We start from the raw sequence: 22873 nt of genomic DNA, 5'->3' as shown, positions 1-22873 counted from the left end.
AAAAGCCCTCTACATAACCAGTTATTTTTAGACCAGAAAACAAACCCTCTAAGTTTAAATACAGGAAAAATAGTAACATGCTAACCCTTGAATAACTGTCCAGCATAGAAATCCAGCAGGGCACTGTTACCCAGTTCCCATAGGTAGTAATAATTGTAGGATTGAGATTTCACACATTAGAACAGGGCATCTGTTATGGGCACTTTAAAGATTTTCAATTAAAACGGTTGATCAATTTGAGAGGCTGAATGTCTTGGCACTGTAGCATTCAGTTGGAAAAACGGCAGGAGGTGAAGTTAATTTCCGCCTGTTACAATGATGCAGTAGCTTGGAAAATGCTCAATACTAACAGCTTAAAAATAGAATAACGTACATAAATGGACACATGTATCAGCATACAGTGCAATACCATTTGATTGACAAAAGCCAATTCAATAGCATACAATTTAAATAATTTAGCATCTTTTTGGAAAGCCATCAGGAAACGGAAAATGACTGAACATAGCCAAATGTGATTAAAATAACCGCTTACAAAATTAGCCAATTAAGCAATGTGGAAAGAGCATCAGGCTTCTGTCGTTCTGGCCATACAATATGCTTCCATATCTTATGCATACTAAGATTTAGACACTGGAAGAGATCAATTCAATAAAAGAGGTTCAGAGGAAGGAATCTGTTTGAAGGACCACATTGCATCGCCTAATTTACTGGCCGCCTTTTGCTGAACATGAGCTTTTTTTAATTACTACACTCAAAGACGTTAGGTTATTGCTCCATGCAGAAGAGAAGGGAGGCTGCTGTATCCTGCGTTCTGCACGTGTAAGGGAATGCGGTTTTAGCAGTTCTAGGTAGTTCTAGGAATAACAGATTAAGGAATTGAATGAAGGCTCCTCTCACCTCCTACGCTTTTCCCACTTGAACAAGTAGCAAGCTTTTAGGTCATTTGGTGGAGTTCTGATTATAATTACAGTTGCGATTTTAAGAAAGGTATTAAAGGATAAGAGAGGAACATATAGCAGTTGTGGTAAAAAAACAAAACAAAGGATAAGCACAGATTAAGAAAGATTGCAACCTTTCTTAGACCAGGTAAACACAGACATTGTATTTTCCTTTGTAACACATGGGTGAAGATCGTCATTTCACCTACCACGTCACCGTTTTCAATAGGTGGGCTATTCCCACAGCTTTTAACGGGAGTTCTCAACAACTTCCAGTCCGTTAAGGATTCCTTGCCCGCACAATCTTTATCCTCTGTTTGTGATCTCATTTGACCGTTTATTTCCGCAAGACCAAATGATTCATGCACACTTCCCCCCGTTAGCTTTGTGGCTCTTGGAGAAACCGGCCTGGTCTTCTGGTCAATTATAAAATGCAGAGATTCATGGAGCGATGACAAGTCGAGACTTTGTCTACAAGGTCTGCTGCCTCTAAAAGTAGGCACGCAGATTGAATTCTTTTCTGCATCGTGTACACAGGAGTTTTTGACTGTAGAAGAATTTGGATACAAAAAGGAACATGACCCATTTGAATATTTCTTGCACTGAAAATGTGCTACAGATGCCGGACAATTATGTAGCTTAATCTGCGTTGGCTTTGCAAGATTTACAAACTGATCCAATTCGGTGAGGTTGGACCCTGAAGCTTTGGTATTCATATTGTCTTGTATATGTCCGACAGGGATGGATTCAGCCAGGTCAGTTCTCTTGGTGGATGTCACCATGGAATCACTGTGTCGACGATAAGTGCAGTAAGAATGAGGCACTGTATGCAGTAAATTGTTATCAATAGAAGGGTGCTTCTCAGGAGAACATTCTGGGCACCCAGTGTCCTGCAGGGCTTCTCCACGCGATAGTTTATACGGTCTATGTCCAAGAGAATTTCTATACTCATGTGAAGCAGAATCCAGGATACTTTGTCGACATCGAGCATTGCAGCAATTTAAGCAAGATGCAGAACATCTGTCTGCATTCGAAGATTCAATGAGTGAACTGCTGCTCCGTCTCGGACTGCCATTGTATCCCATGCTGGAGTTGGTAAGAGTGCGGTGTAGTACACTCTCTCTAGATGAGAGCGATGAAACGCATGGCCCCAAAAGTTCTTGAACAAATGACGGAACAATACGCGGCTAAAATTACCAGCAAATAAAAACAAGAAGGAAGAAAGTGAAATGCGCGTGAAACTGAAAAACAGCAAAACGTAGAGACAAATAAATAAAAAATGGGAACCAATAAATGATTTCACAGGGAGTAATGGAAAGTGAAAGATGGAGAGTTTATATCAGACTTGCTGTGCGGTTTATAAAAAGGTTACACTTACTGCTGGAGTCTGCTGGTATTGCCCTAGTTGATGCTGAGGACTCTGAGACAAAGCATAGCCATCACCCATGGGTGGGCTGTAGACTCGTTGAACAGCAGCGGGCATGGAGTCCGGCAGGGAGGAGTAAATCGCACTTTGCTGGCTGCTCTGGGAATCGGAATAAACAGTCGACCCCTGACCACTGTCAAACGTGCTGTCCGCTGCCAAACAGAACAGGTTATTAGAGCAGGTTTCTTTAAAACACGTTTTGTTAGAACCTAAAATAGATATAGCGTACTGCAGGTCAAACACCAACGAGTTCATCGTACGTACAGTACAGTTTGGAAAGGAGCAAGCACCACAACGGTCCTGAAAGCTCCTTAATGAGCATGCTGTGGTTTCTCAGTCTCGTGGAAAGGTGCGTGCTGGAAACATTGTGCTCGTTTCTGTTCTAGTTTTGACATTTGTTGTAGAACAGTGAAATAAGGAGGAGGAAGCCAGCATCAGATGAACATTGGGCTCTTCCCTGAAACGTTCAGCACTGATCATATACAAACATGTTTGCGATCTTTCATTTAAAAATATAAGTACAACACCCATCAAGTGTGCAACGGGAACGGATTGTTTCTTTGGACCACATGGGCATGCAGGGAAATTCATCCTCGCAGCCAAAATTCAGATGTGCAGCACGAGTCATTATCTAGCTTGGAAATTTTTTTGCAGACTGGACCATGAAGTAGAGCGTGTATCAACAGCCTGAAGGCCTTGCATGCTTTATAATGTGCTGCTAAGGACGGTGTTCAGGTGGAAATTATCAAATGACATCTACTGTATTACTGCAGTTACAATATAGAGGCCCATATTTACAAAGCAGCCTTCTGCCATGAAACATTTCAGCCCTGGAAGATGCCTAAAAGCCGATTGACTGGACTGTGAGGAGTCGTCCAGTGTTGGAAGGGGTCATGGGAGAAGATGGCTTAGTAAATATGGCCCATTGTCCTGTTATTGACTCATACTGTACGCAATACAGAAAGGACTACAGCTGTAGTGATCAGATCCGAGCCAAGAAAGCAGTTTCTAGACCATCTGACTCCTAGTAAGAACCATATGTTTTACACATTCTCCAAAAGAAAACAGGACTGGTGTATTTCAAAATTAAGTAGGTTATACTCATAAGAGGAAAGAAAGTTAAATCAATATACGGCTTCTTTGGGATTATGCCAGCAAGTCCTTATCAAATGACTAGGGAATCTAATCAAACATAATATAGTGTTAGCATGGCCCATTGTTTGCACTGTAAGATATTGATCGGAATGTGCAGTATTTAAAGGGGAAGTCCCTCTTGGGACCTAAGTGACATGTTTAAAGGATCCCATCTGGGTAATAAATAAATGTTTTACCCAAATCTGACACCTAGACATTTTTACATGAATTTTTTGAAGTTAGACTTGGGAGTTTGAAGTCCCTCCGGCTTCTTCATTTTGATGTCCCCGCCTGTCCAACCAGAGTTCCCTCCCCACTAATGGTTCTCTTATAAGGACAGGGGGGAAAGGGGAAAGAACACACGTGATTCACAAATCACTTTCCCATCCAGAGTACCCAAGGACATTCAAGTGGCCGCCCATGTGGGATTGTACCTTTCAACAAACCAACTAGTTCTCCCTGGTACATTTATTCATTCCCGGAATACTGTGTGGGTCATTTAACCAGATTGTATTCTCATGCCAAGTATTTTTGTTTCTTTCGCAAAAATAAAATAGAGATGAGGAAGTCACGTGAAAACTGAAAGGTTAAATTCACATCAATTAATTTGTGGATACTTCCTGTAGTCTGCATTATACAGCACAATTCATTGCATTGTAATGAGATATAATGCCGTCTGGATTCCTGTACAATGCCAGCTGAGGATGCGTAGAATATTGGTCAATAAAAATCATTCTGTCTTTACTGAACATTGTTATACAGTGTATGTAAAGGAGAATTGTATAGGGGCTTAAAGGTACAGTGCCGTCCAACTTCGCAGAAGAAATCACCAAATTGAGCGAAAGGATACCTAACCTGGCGCTTTTTTTTTTAGTTTACCTACCCACTCATCAGGTGACCGTGATTGGGTTAAAGTGACACCCTCAACTATTCCAAGTATTAACATATCTAGGTACAGTGTAAATAGGCAGAAACAGATGCTTACATGCAACGGATGTGATGCTGGCGGGCAGATTGGGGTGAAACGTGTGCTGGTCAGCCTCAGCCCCCTCTGGCTCAGAGAGGATGTGTTGGCCTATATGGGAAGAATGCGCAAGCGGTACCAGTGGTGTTTGTGGTACCTGCAGCTGTACCAAACACTCACTCTCTCTACTATCCTCTGGCACAAGTAAGGGCCACATTCTTTCCCTTCTCCACTGGATTAATGCAACTCTGTCTCTTATGGACTTTGCAACTATCTTCACATCATTCTCATGGAAGAATCCGGATTCAACCTGCAAAAGAAAAGTCCAATTATTTCCTTTAAGACATACCTCGCCAATTTATACATTATATAACAGATATGAAATTGCATTAAGTACGCAACGGATTTAATCACATCAGCGATCCCCTATTCCAGCAGTTTCCAACTGTGAAAGCTGTAAAAATGTTACAACAAAAATTCAGTTATCAAATGAGTTTATTTCAAGTGCACACAGCGGAGACAGCTTCAAAACAAAAAGCTCTTTCCCAGATAATATAGTACGAGATACATTTATACCCTAAAAACTAAAGCTCCACCCCTTTATGGGGGGGCCTGGGCGTCACTAAATATGACATTTTGCAATACATAACAATGCTAAAACTGATATAAGTTTGTAATACATAACAAATGATGAAAGTGTGCGTCAACTAAAATGACATAATCTTGTAATACATAACCAAAAATGAAATGATACATACATTCTTTAAGGGGTTGAATGTGAGAAATGATTTCTATCTCTGAGTCCACCAGACACTCAAATGCTGAGAAATCGGTTCAAATTCTGATCTCAGTTCTCAAGACTTTACCTGGCACTTAAATGTGAGAAATCTTCTCTAATTCTAATCTCACTCCTCAAGGCTGTATGCCCCCTCCCTCCTGCAGCTGGGCTGGCCAGAGCGAAAAATCTTTTAACCCACTATAACTTTCATGCAGCTTTCATACAGACAGAAGACAAAATGGATGACACAAACACAGCACATTACAACATAAATTACAGACAAGGACTAGAACAATAACAAGATGGCTGACAAAAATAGTCAGACAACATGGCTGCTTAGACCCTAATGCTGTTTACGTCAGACCCCCTAATGTCTCAACTTCGTCACAACCTTCTGACACTGTGCACCCGTCCCAAGAAAAGACTTGTTCAGCGATCCCCTAATTAATAAATCTTTTTGCCTACTCATCAAAATAGTCGCCAATAAAACGGTGTGACTGATCCCAGGCGTGCAAGTGTGCGCGCTCGCGCGGGGTTTCGGGGGGGGCGCACTCAAGCTTAATAAGGCCCCAAACCTGCCCCTTACTGTGTGCAGGCAACTTGGAGGGGGGGAGGGGGAAGCGGTCAATTACAGCAGGAGCCTCCAGTCATACGAAGGTGCCCTTTGGGGCCTTACAAAGTGCGCGGTCCCCACACGTGCTCGGAAACCCGCTATACTTCCTGGGATCCGCCATGACACTGTTTGGGCAGAACCCCCATGGGTTCCCAAACCCCCACTGGGAATCGCTGTTCTATTCCACAGTTACAGTCCGGATAATTAATGCAATCCATGGTCGAAATTGGAAACGCCCACTTAAGTTCATAGGAGTTTATGCAGCCTTTTGTTTTTTTTTACCAAGTTCCTATATAAAAACAAACGCTCAGCATAAGCAATTTTAAAAGCTTTTCCAGCTACATATAAACATGGTTTGGAAATAGGTCTCTGCATTGAATGTGAAGGAGAATAAATGAAACTGCATAATTGCTTTTAATATCAAAGGAGATCAAATTATCTGTCTTTCATATTGTGTTTCTTGATGTCAAACCTTCCACTCTATTTAATATGAACAGTGTAAAACGCTGCAGCAGCAGCAGCAGCAGCAGCAGCAGCAGCAGCAGCAGCAGCAGCAGCAGCAGCATTGTGCCCGGTATTACACGGACACGTTTCAGAACTCGCGCATAAAACAATTAGATCACTCGTACATCTCAGGCAGGATTCAGGAGGTGGTGAATTGCCTTGCAGGTATTAGAAGACCGGTAAAGCACGTTACAGTTATTTCCACTCACCTGCTGCTATGCATCTATGGGTTCATATGACCCAGTTGCCCTCATTACTCACATACTTTACATATATCGCCTAGCAATTAATGCATTAATACTACTACCCTCTAATGGTACCAATACTACTAACTAGCACGAATACTACATGGATTACTACCACACAATAACTTACTTTGGGTACTAAATATTTGCTAGCTGCTAAAATGCTCTCCATTAAGAAGTAATGAATTGGAGAGCATCACATATGCTACACTTCGATCTAATAGTTCTAGAAGGGAACAAGTTGTAGATACATCTGAGGCTTCCAATAGGTAGTCAGCTTCGTCTTCTGTTACTTTTAATAGGTCCCATGAAGATGCCTGTAACAGTTTTAATCATCTCTGAATTTAATCTACTTAGCATTTCATGAAAGCTTGAAGAACTGGGGAAACGTATTAATTAAAGGCATAAATATAAGAAGTGGCATCTGTCTGGAAAGCAGTAAAAATAAAAAAAGTCTGCTTTGTCCTGAAATTCTTGCAGATACAGAGAATATATAAAGCTGAAGTTAAAATTGGTGGGTCCGAGGTACTTCCAATGCCAACATGTTTTGGTGCAATGTCAAAAATTGTAATTATAATTAAACACCAAATTGGTGAAACCTCGGGTAACGTTCTTTGAAATCATACGGTAAGCATCTCTGAACATTGTTCAGGTTAAATTGTAATAGTAGAAAAAGAAATGTAAGAAACAATTGAGTCCTTTCGATCAAATCACAATTATTAAATGAAGCCACTAAAAATTATAAAAACAAGCTATAATATAGACAACGAATCTCTCTAATAATTAATAACATGTGCTTTATATTCATTGATTAAATCCAACTTTTTGTGCCGTTGGGAAAAAGGTTTAGCTAATCATACAATACTCAATTATAATAAAGTACAGTAGGTATTTCACTTATTTCTTGCCACCTGTTTTCATAACAACCCGAATGTATTCAATGTATTTAGCAACCATATAGGTGTTCAAATAAGATCCCTTCTCTCTTAAGCAGCAATCCCACAGAACAGGTAACATATATATATTACCCAAAGCTGAACCTCTGGACTTTTAATGCCCCAGATTACTAAATTTCGGAACCAGTGCTGCTCAGATTTCAATATGGCCGCCGCTATCACGCCAATAAGCCGCCGCAACAGCAGTCGCAGGGGCCCGTACGCCTGCGGATCTGCCAGATTTGGGGGCCATGTTACCACCTCAGGAGGCAGCAACACCACCGTTGAATACACAAAATCATTTGGGGAACCAAGGAATGCCTGAAAATCAAGCGGCTCAGCTCCGGGATGTCTCCTTGGTTTCAAATACACACTCCCTGGTGGGACTGCCACTTTAATCTTTGTAAAGAGGACTAGTGCTTTGGTCCAAAATCCACAGCACCACTTTCTCATTACCTATAGCAGGGGGGCTCAACTCCAGTCCTAAAGCCCCCCTCCCCCCACCAGGTCAGGTTTTCAGGATATCCCAGCTTCAACACAGGTGGCTCAATCAGTTCCTGCTTCAGCACAGGTTGCTCAATCAGTTCCTGCTTCAGCACAGGTTGCTCAGAGGCTCCGTCTTTGACTGCATCACTTATCCTGAAAACCTGACCTGTTGGGTGGGGGGTGGCGTGGGAGGGGGCCTTGAGCCCCCCTGAGCTATAGGACAATGTTCCTCATTAATGCTTTCCTTTAGCTGGCACTTGTGATGAAGCGGCTGCAGCGGGTAATTCCATAAATCACAAGGTGAACACCTAAATAAGGTCAGAAAAGTAGCTTTCTTTGTACTGTGCGTCACTGGAAATGTAGCCATAGGAACAATGAAATGTAAAAAAATACAGGAAAAACAGAATGATCAAAGAAAATGTATACGGGGAAAATGAGAGAAATAACTGCCAGCAAAATAAATGAAATGTTCCCATTTAAGGTAATTTGAAATCCTTAAGGGGAATATAGAGCAGAGGCTGAGAAACTGCACTATTTCCAACAAAAAGAACCATTCTAAAAACATTAATATCATCCCACTTGTATATAGCATAATACAACACGAACATCTGCTCACTTCCCTTCCATTCAGAACTGATCCCCTCTTCGAAATCATTGCTATGAATAAAAAGGTATGGTACTGTATGCTCATACATTTACACCAATTCCTAAGCTAATTATTGTCCAAGCCAACATTTATTTTGTAACAGATCAGATAATCAACAGGCACCTGAGATACTCGTCAGGCTTGGCGGCTAAGCATGGACCCTAGTGACAGTGTTCCTATTGCAAATAAATTAAGTTATTAAACTTGCATGAAAATTGGAGTGTGCAGAAGATTATATTGGATAGTGCATGAAAATTGGAAGAACGTAATTACAGTAAAATTGACAAAATACTTCAAATTAGTTGACAAACCGATCTTTAACTCTAATATTAGTTTGCTTCTACATTAATCTTCCTTATCAAGCAATATCCGAACTATAAGAGGAGAGCAGGGGGGAGCAGACGGGGAGAGCGAAAACAAAACCTCAACAGAAATACAGAATTTACTGGGCATTCAATGTAATCTTTTAGTAGTATTGTGTACATAAAAAGGTTTCGCTTCAGGTCTCTGCAGAATAATTACATTTTATTGTTATACCTTCAGATCCTACACATGATATGCCGCCAACAGTAATTTCTAAGTCACCTACCCTTGGTTTTGTTGTGATCTGAAACACAAACATATGGGCCAGTCTAAATCTGCAATTACAACAGATTTGCTGTTCTCTAAATAACCATACAGTACTTCAAATAGAGACTACGTGTGTGTGTGTGTGTGTGTGTGTGTGTGTGTATGGAGCAGCCCTCATCCTGCAGCGTCGCGTTGTCCGCATCATTCACCGTCAAATATTGCCGCAACATCACGCTGCCATGACGTGCCGTCACGACGCTGCAGGAGGACAGCCGTACTTCAAGGAATCGTCTGGGCCAGCAAGTAAGTGAGGCAGGGATGGAGCAGCACATCCAGCATGCCACTTTGGGCCCCGCGAAGGCCGGCCCTGTAAACAGGTCCTACATTTTATCGTCAACTGTAGCTAACTGAAGAGAAGAAAACAGCTCAAGGATTTAAATTTAGATACAAGTGACCCCAATGTAATTAGAAAGTTCAGGTAAAAATAATGGACCAGGAAGGATCAGTGGTTTCGGAGTTAAGAGAATATGCAGGATTGGTGGCCAAATGGTTCTCACCCACAGTTTCTATGGTCTTAACTAAGGAAACAGTTTTTAAAGAAAAGTTTACCATTTCTTGTGCAACATCATCAGGCGTTTCCTTTTCCAGATCATATGTAAACTCAATGGCTCCATTATCTTTGGGTTTTCCTTTCAGTTTCTTAGGATCTTCTACCCATAGTCTTAAGGCAATAGAGGATTTCCTACCATGGTCTTCTTCTGCAAGTTCCACTCTTACCCCTGTGTCTTCAGCAAAGAAAGCATGGCTTAGCAAGTCTTTAATTTCATATCTGAAAAACAATAACCAATATTAAAACATAAGATTGGTCCTCCCTCCACTAATCAAAAAGCTCCCTCTAGGTTAGACATAGCTACTAAAATTCCTGGTTGCCATGAATAGTGTCAAATCTGTTGACAAGCATACACTTTCCCAATACCACCACAGACAGTATACAGTATTGTAAAGGTCTTGTTGGCACGGTCAATTCTAAAAGTCTGGTTGCACAAGAAAGAGCCACTCTTTAAGAGATTGCTTATATTCTGGTCATGATGCATCTCAAGATAAGACGAACGGAAGTGGAGGGTCCACCTCTTTTATTCAGACCGTGGTAACTGGTCCTGGAGAGCAGTGAACACCATCTCCTGAGGAAACATGCCATGGTGTACCCTAGACCTCAAAGGACCATTAACGTTCCGAACCTTGAGACATTTAGAACATCACTGAAGGGATGAAAACCGCAGAAACCATTCAAGACGAAGTATGGGCCATTAAATCAGTTATGGCTCCTTTGATCGCTCGGTTAATTGCAGAATGATAAAAAGGTATTGAAATACACATTCTAGATTACATTTATCGCCAATATATTGCTGGCTCATGTATATCTGGCCCAGTGATGCCTTTCACAAATTTAGTAGCTTTAGGATTGAAGGCCACGTACAACACAAAAAACATTCAGGCATGTCAAGCTGTGGTTTTTTTTTAACTTGGGGCTATAAAAAGGAGTTGCATGGCGGAGAGTGTAGAGAGCAGGGGTGGCCAACTACCATCCTTAACCTGACCTGCTGGAAGCCCTTTTCAGGATACCCTGCTTCAGCACATGTGGCTCAGTCAAAGACTGGGCCACCTGTGCTGAAGCAGGGATATCCTGAAAACCTGACCTGTTGGTAGCCCTTGAGGACAGGAGTTGGCCAGCTCTGGTAGAGAGCCTCCACACCCCCTTACTGTTCACTTTCAGCAAACACAACTGAGGCAACAAATGATTATTGCACAGCGTATTTACACAGCATCTCTCTGGCGGGGGGGGGGGGGGGGGGGGGGGAGGGGGGGAGACGGAGGGGGGGCTGTGATTTCAAGGATGTAGCTTAAGCTCAAGGTTCAGCATCTTGTTTCCTTGAGAGTGTATTTGTTTTTGATAAAACTGGTCAACCACCCGGCACTAGCCGGTTACCCGGGCTATCCACCTTTCCGCCGACTTACTACAAGTAAATAGTAAGAACCGGACCTGCATTAGGCGAGGCCAAATGCTGAAACTTCAGGTTGTATTGGGTCGATACGAACACAGCTCGATTAAGATCCTTAAGTTATGCATTCAAGACATTCTGTTTGGTGGTCAACCATCCTCACAGACACGGATTGTAATTACAGTCCGACATTTACATTTAAGAGATAATGTCAGTAGCAACAGCCAACACAGCATCATGCTCTCCGTGTACAATCATTAACAACTCACCTTTCTTCTTTATTCTTGCAAATGCACTCCCCAATAATTTCTTTGATTTCAGGATCAGACACTTTGTCAAAGCTTGCAGGTTTCACACCCTATAAACAAAATTATTTTAAAGCAGATGTCCAACTCAAAAGGACCCAACCCCCTAAACCCCCCCCCCCCCAAAAAAAAATACCATTAAAATGAGTGGTTTTCAGTGTTGACTCCTATCAAGACACGGTTTTAGAAATGTATATATTTTCCAGTGAGACTGAAAATTGTATTTATATACATATCTACGCATGCAAATGGCCCAATGTTGCTTTTCTCCGCCCTCCCCCCCCCCACTTTGTTTTTCTAATTAACTTGTTTAAAATTGATTTATTTATTGTCTCACATGCTTGGCTATTTTTTGCATATAAATTCAATCTAAAAATGATAAATTAGACTAGAAAAGGAGGAATCCCACACTTCGAGAAGACAGAAAAGCAAGTGAATCAGAATAAGTCATTTACTGTTAATTTGGAGCCAAAAAGAGACACCAAGCACGAAGTGTACAACCACACAAAGCGCAGTGATGCAAAATCAACGCAACACCTGTAATGAATAAAGGTAAAAAGTACTGTTTGTCGAGCGCATGTGCGTCTGGCGAGCGTGCGTGTCGAGCACGTCAATGGTGAAAGGTTTGTGTCCAGTATTTTTGGAGAAGCCAACAGGGCAACCCTTGAGACAGGGTCCCTGGGGGTTTCTATACAGAATCTTTTGCATTGACAGAGTTCTGACTCACTATTTTGTATAGTTATCGGTTCCAGGGGAAAATAAAAATGAGCACTTAAGAAATATGACACACGACGTTTTGTGCATTCATTAGTTGGATTATTGTTGAGCTCCACGATCAAAATCGGACACTTCGTAGTAATTATATTGTACACCTAAGGCAAGGGGTCAGCGCTAGAGGACAGATTCATACTAAGAGGCTTAACATCTTGTTGCAGAAATGAGAAACATGACACAGAAAAGCAAATTGGGCTTAAGTGGTTTTATGGTGCTCACTACTCCCAAGATAACATTCGAAGCCAATATCCAATATATGCATCTTAAAGCCATATAACCACTGCTCTGCAAAATTTAGTTAAGCCATAAATACTGGCTTTATATAGATAAAGTACTATTCCTGTGGGGTTTCGTAAATGGAACCACTGTCAACATCTCTGATCTCCCCAGAGTGCTTAGAAGTGGGACTCTGAAAGCCCTCTAATGCTAGCTAGCCCATATGGCTGCATTTTTAGTGCTAATTTTAACCCTAGCATAGGAAAGGCACTAGGCCGCATAATCAATATGCATTGAAGCCATCTTCTCCTTTCCATGGAACATTTTTTGGCCCCATTTGTAGGATTGGGGTCAAAAGCATGGCTAGAAGACTGCTGCTAGAGACATTGGGACAGGCTACATCTGTATTATTGTGCGTGTCCTACAACGAGCGAAAGGGGATAAATATGTATCAGGAACACAGAGACAAGAAACGCTAGAGACCAAAACAGCAAAAAGACCCATGGAGAAAAAAATGGAAGCAGTAATGCAGGGGGGTGCTCAACTCCAGTCCTCAAGCAGCCAGACCCCCCCCCCTAACAGGTCAGGATATTCCTGCTTCAGCACAGGTGGCTCAAATCAGAGGCTCAGTCACAGACAGTCTCTGAGAGATCCTTATAAGCTGACCTGTTGGGGGGCTTAAAGACTGGAGATGAGAACCCTGCAGTAATGGGTCAATATAGGCTACGTGATGGCAGTTGATCCCAAAGGACATATTGCAGAATGACCAATTATCCCCTCAGTCAAAAATCTTAAACGTGGAATTTGTTCATTTCATTTGAATAGCACCACGTTGATGGGCCAAATCAATGCATATTTAGCAACTCTACTGTTCAGTAGTATTTTTGTACTTTGGCAAAATGACAGAGACCAAAAATAAACAAGTTAAGAACATACAGTATATTAATTAAAGCGCAACGTAAATGAATACGTGTTCAGCCCTTCACTTCAATGGGATGAGCAGTAATGGCGTCACTTTACAGAATATTTAACCCTAAAATTGTAAAATAAAAACCATGTATTCTGAAGGAGCCATTCGTGTCCACATATCTATGGGGTCAAACTACCTCTAAAGATGCCCATCTCATCTCGGTTTTCCTCTTCAAAGCATTTCTAAAACCCGAGCAAAACGCATACAGGCATACCCCGCATTAACATACGCAATGGGACCGGAGCATGTATGTAAAGCGAAAATGTACTTAAAGTGAAGCACTACCTTTTCCCACTTATCGATGCATGTACTGTACGGCAATCGTCATATACGTGCATAACTGATGTAAAGAACGCATGTGTAACAGGCTCTATAGTCTCCCGCTTGCGCACAGCTTCGGTACAGGTAGGGAGCCGGTATTGCTGTTCAGGACGGGCTGACAGGCGCATGCGTGAGATGCCGTTTGCCTATTGAGCGAGATGTACTTACTCGCGAGTGTACTTAAAGTGAGTGTCCTTAAACCGGGGTATGCCTGTACTGTACCAGCGATGAACTAAAGTAAATTCAAACGCATGCATATGGTTGCTTTTTGGAACATTTAAGCTATTGTACGCGCTAAACATTCTCTTACGTTAAACATCTCGTCACAAGCGGAGTGCAATTTACAAAAATGCACAGGCAATACCAGATCTAGTCTATAAAATGGAAGTACAGTACCAACTTCAGCAAATCGTGAGTTTGGGGCACAGTAGGTTTGTACATATAACCCCAATAGAAAGTGTAATAATAATAAAAAAAAATAATGTTATTTAAATTTATTTGCAGAGCGGACCAAGATTTAAAAAAAAAAAAAAAAAAAAAAGTGATACAGTATACTTAAAGGTCCCACATAGGATCCAACTAAACTTATATTTGTGATCTGTTTAATAAGTGAAAACTAGATGTGATCTCTTTTGCAAAAGGAAGAAACAAAATCTGAAACGGTAGAAATGTTTTGAAATAACGTTTGCTCAGAAAGCAAAAGGATTTCTTAAATGGCAACAGTATCTAAAAGGGGTTCCAAAGTAAAGTTTTGGGGTTGCAAGGCACGGGCACAATGACTGAGAAATAGGCGTCTCGTGTCTTGTTTGCAGTTCTCAGGTTTAACAATCCATTAGCAAGGGAAGTATTTTATTGCGACGTTGCACAGCAGTCTGGGGAAGGGATCTGCATACGATCTGAGACAACAACCTCGATTTTATTACCAGCTGAAATTCCGTATGTAGATGTGATAGAAGAAAAGGAACGCAGACGTTGGGTGGGGCATCACATATTAAAATCCAGGGAGATACCAGTAAACTGAAATACCGTTTCTGCCACTAGTAAAAATAAAATAAAACCGTAAGCCATCACAGACTTTTAGCAAAGATGGTTCGTCATACATAGAACCCCATTTTATGGTTCATCAATAAAGTATACATCAGATCCATGGATTAATATCCGACTCAAATCACACAATGTTAAAAAATGATTCGATTTCAGCTAATCTAGAGAACACCATGTTTCTCCCAGGGATGCCGTGCAGAGATACTTAGCACTACACCAGCGACTCAATGGAAAATCCTGTAAATTGGAAAATAACGGAAAAATCTTCACGCCTCAATAAGCTGTAAATTGACCTTGATCATCATGCAGCTCAGACTCGTACAGCGAAATCATTTACAGATTGATCTCTATTTGTCCAACAGATTAACATTCACCAACTATAGTCATAAGCAGCAAAAACCATACATTAATACTGTAATACCTATGCAATTCTGCATGAAGAAGCTTACACAATGAATTATCAACCAATCGAACTGGAACCTTTTGCTCAAATATTACAAAGCATAGACTAGTTTAAAATGACACATTTTAATGGTTTGATCAGAAAAGATGATATTTTTTAGAACAATATTGCAGTTACAAAATCATCTTTTACATTTTGCTGACAACAGAAGTCATATGGTTTACATTAGTTCCCGAAAGCCTGTTTTTCAGATACTTCACCCATGGGAAGTAATTTGCTCTAACATCAAGTTCTCCATACTGCTATAAATGATAGAAAAAGCTACACTGGATAGCCCACACTCCCAGGGGCAAAGACCATATGGCTAAATCCATTAACCGTGACCTATGACCCAAACACAATGGATGCACAAAGGGATGGGAATGGCTTCTGTTCTGTAAAAGCAAGAGAAGCAAATTGAGCAATTGTGCACGTGTTCGTGTATCCAACGGCTTCAGATCTAGGCTCATGTTCTTCACCTTTATTATAGTACAAGTTACAGGACACAGATATTACAACTCAGAATATATCAGTTGGATATCGCTCACCTTTAAGCATTTGTTTCCTCCCCCCCCCCCCCCCCACCCATCAAAGAAATTCAGAAGCTTATTTGAAATACTTTGAAGTCCAACAAGTGCTTCTCAGATACACACATCACTGGAAGAATTAAAGGCTCTCACTGGTCTCGTCTACCACAAGAGCCACGGGTGCCTGGAAATTCCCTACTGATGTATACCCAACATATACAGGAGCAGGAGTGCAAGTATGCTGAATATATAGAGACACACACGCACACACACACACACACACCTTAGTATTGTTAGTTTTTCTTTGAAAAGTAATTTCAAATTTGGTGTCAAAAGAACAAGGAAACAGACTGTAAACACGTTGGGCTCACACGTTACTGACACAATTAAGAGCTTGGATACTATTACCAGACAGAGAAACCGTGACTTCCCACTTCCCAAAAAGCGGGTACTGTGTGACACAAACCAGAGAGTCACCCACTTCAGTGTGTTTAAGGCACTTAAAATGCAACAATAACACAAAAAGGCACATTAAACTTTATTGTAAATCTGATAAAATCTAAAAAACGCCAAAAAAAAACAAAAAAATAAAAAAAACACCTTTTGCAGATGCTCCTTCTTCACCTCTGTGTAACCCCTACCTCACTGCAATAACCAACATTATAATGGGAAGTTAGGAGTATAAAAATAGGGATTAGATGTTAAACGCAAATAAATACATCTTCAAATAAGCATTGACTAGTATGCTCCTGACCACTTCTACTATGCGATATTAACCATTTCCCCTACCTATGAAATACTTTCACCCAGTAACAAATAAGTAACTAAATTAATTTAAAATCAAGAGTGTCATGATAAGATCATGAAATATTAAGTATTTTAATCAATCTGGTGTAAGGTATATGTGGTTACAATTTGTCTTAAAATGACCAGATATTGTGTTTGACAGATCACTACTCTTCCAGAGTCTGTGCAGATCTACAAAAAATGCTTAATTGGGTGGGTATCCTGGCCCACTAACAGTACAATGTGTGTTGTATGGGACTGATCGAATCTAGAGAGCAGGGCATTTGTTTTGCTAGAGATGAGATTAAATTATGGCTCTCCTGATAGATTTAGGAACAAGCTACTTTCCCAACAGAGCACCAGGCGGTGTGATGGACCCGACCGTTCAAAGGATAGGAAATATGGACACACGACACATACTCTGGATTAGTGATGGGCATTTTAATTTTGTGAATTTGGAAGCTCTGTGGATTGGCCGGTTCCTTTGGTTCCACAGATTTCAGTGGATCAATATCACAAAGGGCGATTCACGTTACGCAGATTTTTTTTTTTATTATTCCCAACATACTCAGCAGATTCCACAAACCGTGGACGGATTTTCAGAATCCAAATCCACGGATTCAGTACTTTAGAATCTGTCAACTGATTGCTAAATACACGGATGGGATTCTACAAATCCGTCCACGTGTTGTATCCAATGGTGGATTTTGATAAATTCATGCGAATTGAAAAAACGGCCACAATCAGGTTGCGGGTTTTACACCGCAAAACGGCTTTTGGGGGTTACATCAGCAAAAATCCAGGAGATTTATTTTGGCGGATTCGCCTCTCTCTACTCTGGATAATAATGTTTACATATTTGAAATTGTTTCAAGGGGACAAATGCAATAAGGCCAGACACTTTAGGTCTGGCAGGTAGTAAGGTACAGATATCCATTTGTCACAAACATAGGGGAAAGTCTGTCTTAGTTTTATTACATTCAGCAAACTTGCCTGAAATCTATTGATGACTCACGTGTGTCCAAGGAATTAAGATATGAGGTCTTTCATAGATTTAGCACCTTTTAAAACGTCTCTTTAGTTTTGTTTTCCAGGTCAACCCAGTAGCCGATTTACGACTGGGGTGGGCTTATGGTGTTCCCAATGACGGGAAGTGAGAATAAAAAGCCCTACTTTTTAATTATGAAGTTAGAATTCAAAAAGTTGTTTTGGGATCAGCCACGTGTGTTCTCATCTTTCCTATACTAGTGACTTCTGGGAGAAGCCTATGACATGTGGTAAAATAAAAAGATTTCTATTTATGTCTTGTGCTTTTATTTTAATAAACTGTTCTGCGTTCATTGCATCTGTATGTTCTTGTAATAATCTTTGTTCTGTAATCTGTATTTTTACCTCCGATCAGTACTCGCTACTGAAGCTGCATTGATGCAATTACCTTATCAATTTCATTGAGAAAACAAACATGAATGTCCATTAACCTCCCGCGTTTAAAGTCCAGATTTTTACAGTATGTACATGGACATTGTCACCATACGGCTCAAATTCCTTAAATGCTTAAAGTCATTGTTCTGGTCGAGATGACCATACATTTACTTTAGTCCTTGGGGACTCCATCTTTAAACCAATAGAGGTAACAAAGTGAGATATAGAAGTCACAATGTAACGCTCACAATGTAACGCTCACAATGTAACGCTCACAATACAAGACAACGACTTACACTTGTTACTTTCCGATATATTTGGGCAGCATTTTGGCATTCTGAGTACGGGTATTCTGAGGTAGCCATTTCCAGCATACACATCCCAAACGCATAAACATCCACAGACTCGTCATAATGCTCTTCATACATCTCCGGTGCCATAAACTCCGGCGTTCCTGCAGGTGAAAGCGGACAAAATAAAGTGTCAAAGTAGCACGCACATGGTCTTTAGAAACTCAAAAAGGCCTATTCAGTAAGTGAGAATTCCCGATGGTTAATGATACTGTAACAAGGACGGATCTTACCAAATGAGACCCCTAATCTCCCTGCTGCAGCTGCAATGTGTTAATATCTACAAATGAAGCTTGCATCGTATTGATAACATGTGAACATTGGCTGACACTACGAGAGGCCACTGCGATTTACTCCCAGCAAGCTCTTCTTTCCATACAGATCTCTAAAAAGCATTAAGTGACAGTAGAATCAGTATTTATAAAAGGGCTGGGCTAGCCAACCACAGTTCAATGGCAACCAGCAGGTTGTTTTCAGGATATCCCTGCTTCAGAACAGATGGCTTAATCAGTGGCTCAGTCATGGACTGCACCACCTGTGCTGAAGCAGGGTTATCCTGAACCTGACCCATTGGTAGCCGGAGTAGGTCACCCCTGTAATATAGTATTACTTTGTACACAAATATTTTTTTTTATATACATAACCCCTTTGTATGAAAACCTGTAGCAAACTTTCACCTACTTTGATCACCTGACATTTGTAAGGTTGTTTATATCAAGAATTTTAACAGTGTTAAAATAGTCACTGCCAACAAAACTTGCATTTATTAGCAAACATACCAAGAATAGTTCGATTTTCAGTATTTGTGACAAACTAAAGATTCAGTTAATAATTCCCTATATCAGGTTTTTATTTTATTCATTTTTTAGTGGGGGAATCAAATATAATTTTATTTCTCCATCTTTCAATACAGGTCATTGAATTTTAATTCGAAAAAATGACAAATTATTATATATGTAATATTTTCATTTGTTTGCTTACTCTTTTTCCATTTAAAGCTGCAGTTCAGTCAATATCCTGCATGTGTGTTTTTTTAATAAATCAGTTCTGTAGTAAGAAAAAATACTTTTAGCATTTTCTGTTTTTAAAAAAACAACTTTGAAAGACCAATTTTCTTGTATTCTATTTTAACAGCCATTTGCTAAGGCACTGCCCCTTCATGTCCTGTCACAAGCCCTGGCACACCCCTTTGTCAGCCCTGCCCTCCCTCTAGCACATGTCAGTGCAGGAGTGCTCATGAATATTCATGAGCTTCCACTGAGAGACAGAAGCAGAAGAAAAACAGATCCCTTCACTAATTATGTCACCAAATTTCGCCGATCAATACATGGAGAACGAATTGAGCTGCAGCTATACAGTTCTTTAGGTAATTAGAGATTGCCCACATGAAACTATTGAAGTAAAAAAATAAATTAAAAAAAAAAAAAAAAAAGACTGAACTGCAGCTTTAAGATGGAATCATAATTTAGTAGTTATTACCTATTACACTTTTAGCAAATGAAGCTCGTTTTAGGGTTGCGAGGCCAAGATCGCCTATTTTCACTGAGCCGGTGGGCCCAGTAATAAAGATGTTGTCGCATTTTAAGTCCCTGTGGATGATCGGCGGGGTTCTCGTGTGGAGAAAATGCAGACCCTTCAGTATCTGACGGCACCAACTGCGCAGAACTTTCGGCTTCATCACCTTGAATCTCTTCAAGTACCTAAAACAATCAAAATACAGGGTCACTAAAAGGTTAAATTCCACAAAATTAAAACTAATCCCAAATGTCAAAAAGCACCAGTTTCTCCAAATTGAGGATTTATTTTACTGCCAAAACCCAACATATTTGCAAAATTAAATTGTCTCAATGTAGATTTCATGTTTCCGAAATATCTTATAACAAAGCATTGTAGCCAAATCCAGGAGTGGAACTCGTTTATATAAATGTTTGAAAAATCAAACATGTTGAAAAAGTATTGACCTGGAACAAAGTCAATACGGTGGCTGAGAACTTCCCAAATAAGCCTAGGATTCGACAACATTTACTGTTCTCCATTAGATGAAGTAGAAGATGAAACCAATATACATATCCGATAGTGATCTAGATATATATCTATTCGTCAGCACTCAGAAAAAAAGACATGGTGTAATCTGATTACTAAAGTGACACGCTCCCAAATAGCTGAAATGCACGTACAGAATGCCGATATCAGATAGACGAAGGGTGTTATGTAGGGACCCCCGCGTTCTCCTTGAACAGTCACTGCAGTCTTATCTCCCTTCCCGCTGGCTCCACAGACCGAGTGTCAGAGAGACGGCTGCGCAAAGCGTCTCCATCGATCTGAAGTCTTCGTGGTGCAGCGCAGGGTTTGAAGAACGAGAGTCTCTACGGAATGCTTTATCGTCCAAATCACAGCTCCGAACCTTGCGCGTTTCACCAACAGATTGGCTTCCTCAAAACCTCTGAAGAAGCCAATAAACTTGCAAAGTTTGGAACCAACAGTGTTCTGTAGAGTTTCTGGCGGTCTTTCATCAAACCCTGCGCAGCACCACAGACTTCAATTCGCAGGAGACGCTACTCACGGCCGTCCCTCTGACGCTCGAGGTCTGTGGAGCCAGCGGGCAGGGAGAAAAGACTGCAGTGACCAAAGAGGGCACAGGTGTTCCTACCCAACGTCTATCTGATATCGGCATTCTGTACGTGCATTTCAGCTATTTGGGAGCGTGTCACTTTAGTAATCAGATTACATCATGTCTTTATGTTTGTATGTTTGTTATCTTTCAAGGTCTGTGATTACCTACTGGGGCCCTGTGTAACCTGCAGGATCCTGTCATCTGTGCAAAGCAGATTCATCGCTTTTTGGAGCTTTCATTTGATTTAAGATCGATTGTGGATGAACTTTGAGTCTCTGTTATTTAGTCAAAGGTCGATATAAGGCTCTTGTGGTAGTCTCTCCAAATACTGCTATCTTACAACATGTTACCATACAGATTAAGCTTCACATGAAGCCGCACATCTCAGAGACAATAATTGGTTCCAATTAAGTAGCAAAGTCACAATGCTTTGCATTAATCCTGATTTAATTGCACATGATAAATAGAAGTAGGTTTACATGTATGAATAAATTACTGGTCCATCCAATTAACGGTCCATCAGTGAATGTCAAAAGATGATAAAAAAAAGTGATGAAAGCCAAAAACAAAAATAGAAGACTAACAAAAAAAAAAAAATAGATTAGTATAAAAGCCAGGGAGACCAACATATTTGCATCAAAATTTATAAGGGGGGGCAACGTTTCAGATGCAATTGCCATTCTTCTGCCCCCGATATAGTATCATGTGGAACTTCCCATTGGAGAAAATGATCCTCTGGCTTCTAGTCTGAGTAATAAAAAATCCAGGATAACAAAATGCAAAAAAATAGTACCTAGTCTCACTCCATGGTACCGATTCCAGTGCAGAAAGGGCCGTATTTATGTGCTCAGCATCTCAATGCAGACGTGCAGAGACCTTTCTGCTTTTCGCTGATGGACGGTTAAGTAATTTATGCATGCAAACAGATTTCTATTTATCCTGTGCAAAGAAAGCAGGATTAATGCAAAGCATTGCGACTTTCTTCGCAAGCGGAACAATTAGTCTCAGAGATGTGCGGTCTCAGAGCTTAATCTGTGTAGTAACATGCTGTATGGTAGCAGTATTTTGAGTGTCTGCCATGAGCAGGCCAGTCGGTAAGCAGGTAAGGCCCTGCCTCGGGTGGCCTGTCTCAGCGGGCAGCAAGAGGGAAAGTGTAGCAGCAATCCTGCTTCCTCTACATGTGGGATTGAAGCAGGGGGTCTCCAGTGCTTAACCTTAATTTCAGCTCCAGGGACCCCCTGCTTTCTGAGATACCTCTGTTTGGGAGTGCTGGCACCTCCTGCCAGATTTAAAGCCCCTTGTCACATGGGCCAATTGGAAGCCGCCTATGACATCAGGGCTTCATACTGGCCCATGTGATTGGACATTTCAAATCTGAGCAAGAGATACCGGCACCCCCTGAGGAGGACTCAGAAAGCAGTAGTCCCCTTAGCCTTAACTAATGCGGTTCAGCTCCGGAGACCCCCTGCTTCCTACCTATGGAACGGGGGGGGGGGGGAGGGGGAAGGGGCGGAGAGAGACTTGTGAATTTTTGGGCGGGTGGATGGGTGGGAGGGAACGTTTTATTTTTTTAGTGTGCGCACATTTTACATTTAGATTTTAAAAACTTGGAGATTCCCACAATTGTGCATATCATCATCACCATCACCATCACCATCACCATCACCATCACCATCATCACCATCATCATCACCACCACCACCATCACCATCATCACCACCATCATCACCATCACCCTCCTCTATAGAGCGTTTCTTCCAATGGGACGCAAAGTGCGTCACAATTACAATAGAGTGCGCGGTAGGCAGCACATAGGATTTTGTACACACATTTTCTAATATACACTACATCAGGGGCACGCAA

The 22873-nt window shown here is 41.0% G+C and overlaps 1 protein-coding gene across 12 annotated transcripts in view; it reads right to left on the bottom strand.

The window, feature by feature from the left end:
* WNK2 (WNK lysine deficient protein kinase 2) overlaps positions 1-22873 on the bottom strand; it is a 105473-nt gene that overhangs the window by 44236 nt on the left and 38364 nt on the right. For 10 of the 12 annotated variants that reach the window (XM_075574910.1, XM_075574911.1, XM_075574916.1 and 7 more), the window contains 7 exons: positions 19876-20096; positions 18343-18500; positions 11509-11597; positions 9849-10068; positions 4484-4772; positions 2317-2516; positions 1148-2125 (listed from right to left, as the gene is read on the bottom strand). In XM_075574910.1, the coding sequence (XP_075431025.1) occupies positions 1148-2125; positions 2317-2516; positions 4484-4772; positions 9849-10068; positions 11509-11597; positions 18343-18500; positions 19876-20096 (2155 nt within the window). The remainder of the gene's footprint in view (positions 1-1147; positions 2126-2316; positions 2517-4483; positions 4773-9848; positions 10069-11508; positions 11598-18342; positions 18501-19875; positions 20097-22873) is intronic. The other 2 variants (XM_075574914.1, XM_075574920.1) reach the window with 2 other exon arrangements.

This window comes from Ascaphus truei, chromosome 17 (genome assembly GCF_040206685.1).
Source record: "Ascaphus truei isolate aAscTru1 chromosome 17, aAscTru1.hap1, whole genome shotgun sequence".
NCBI lineage: Eukaryota > Metazoa > Chordata > Amphibia > Anura > Ascaphidae > Ascaphus > Ascaphus truei.
The sequence above is the reverse complement of the archived record's forward strand: the minus strand, read 5'-3'. Positions and strand labels throughout refer to the sequence as shown.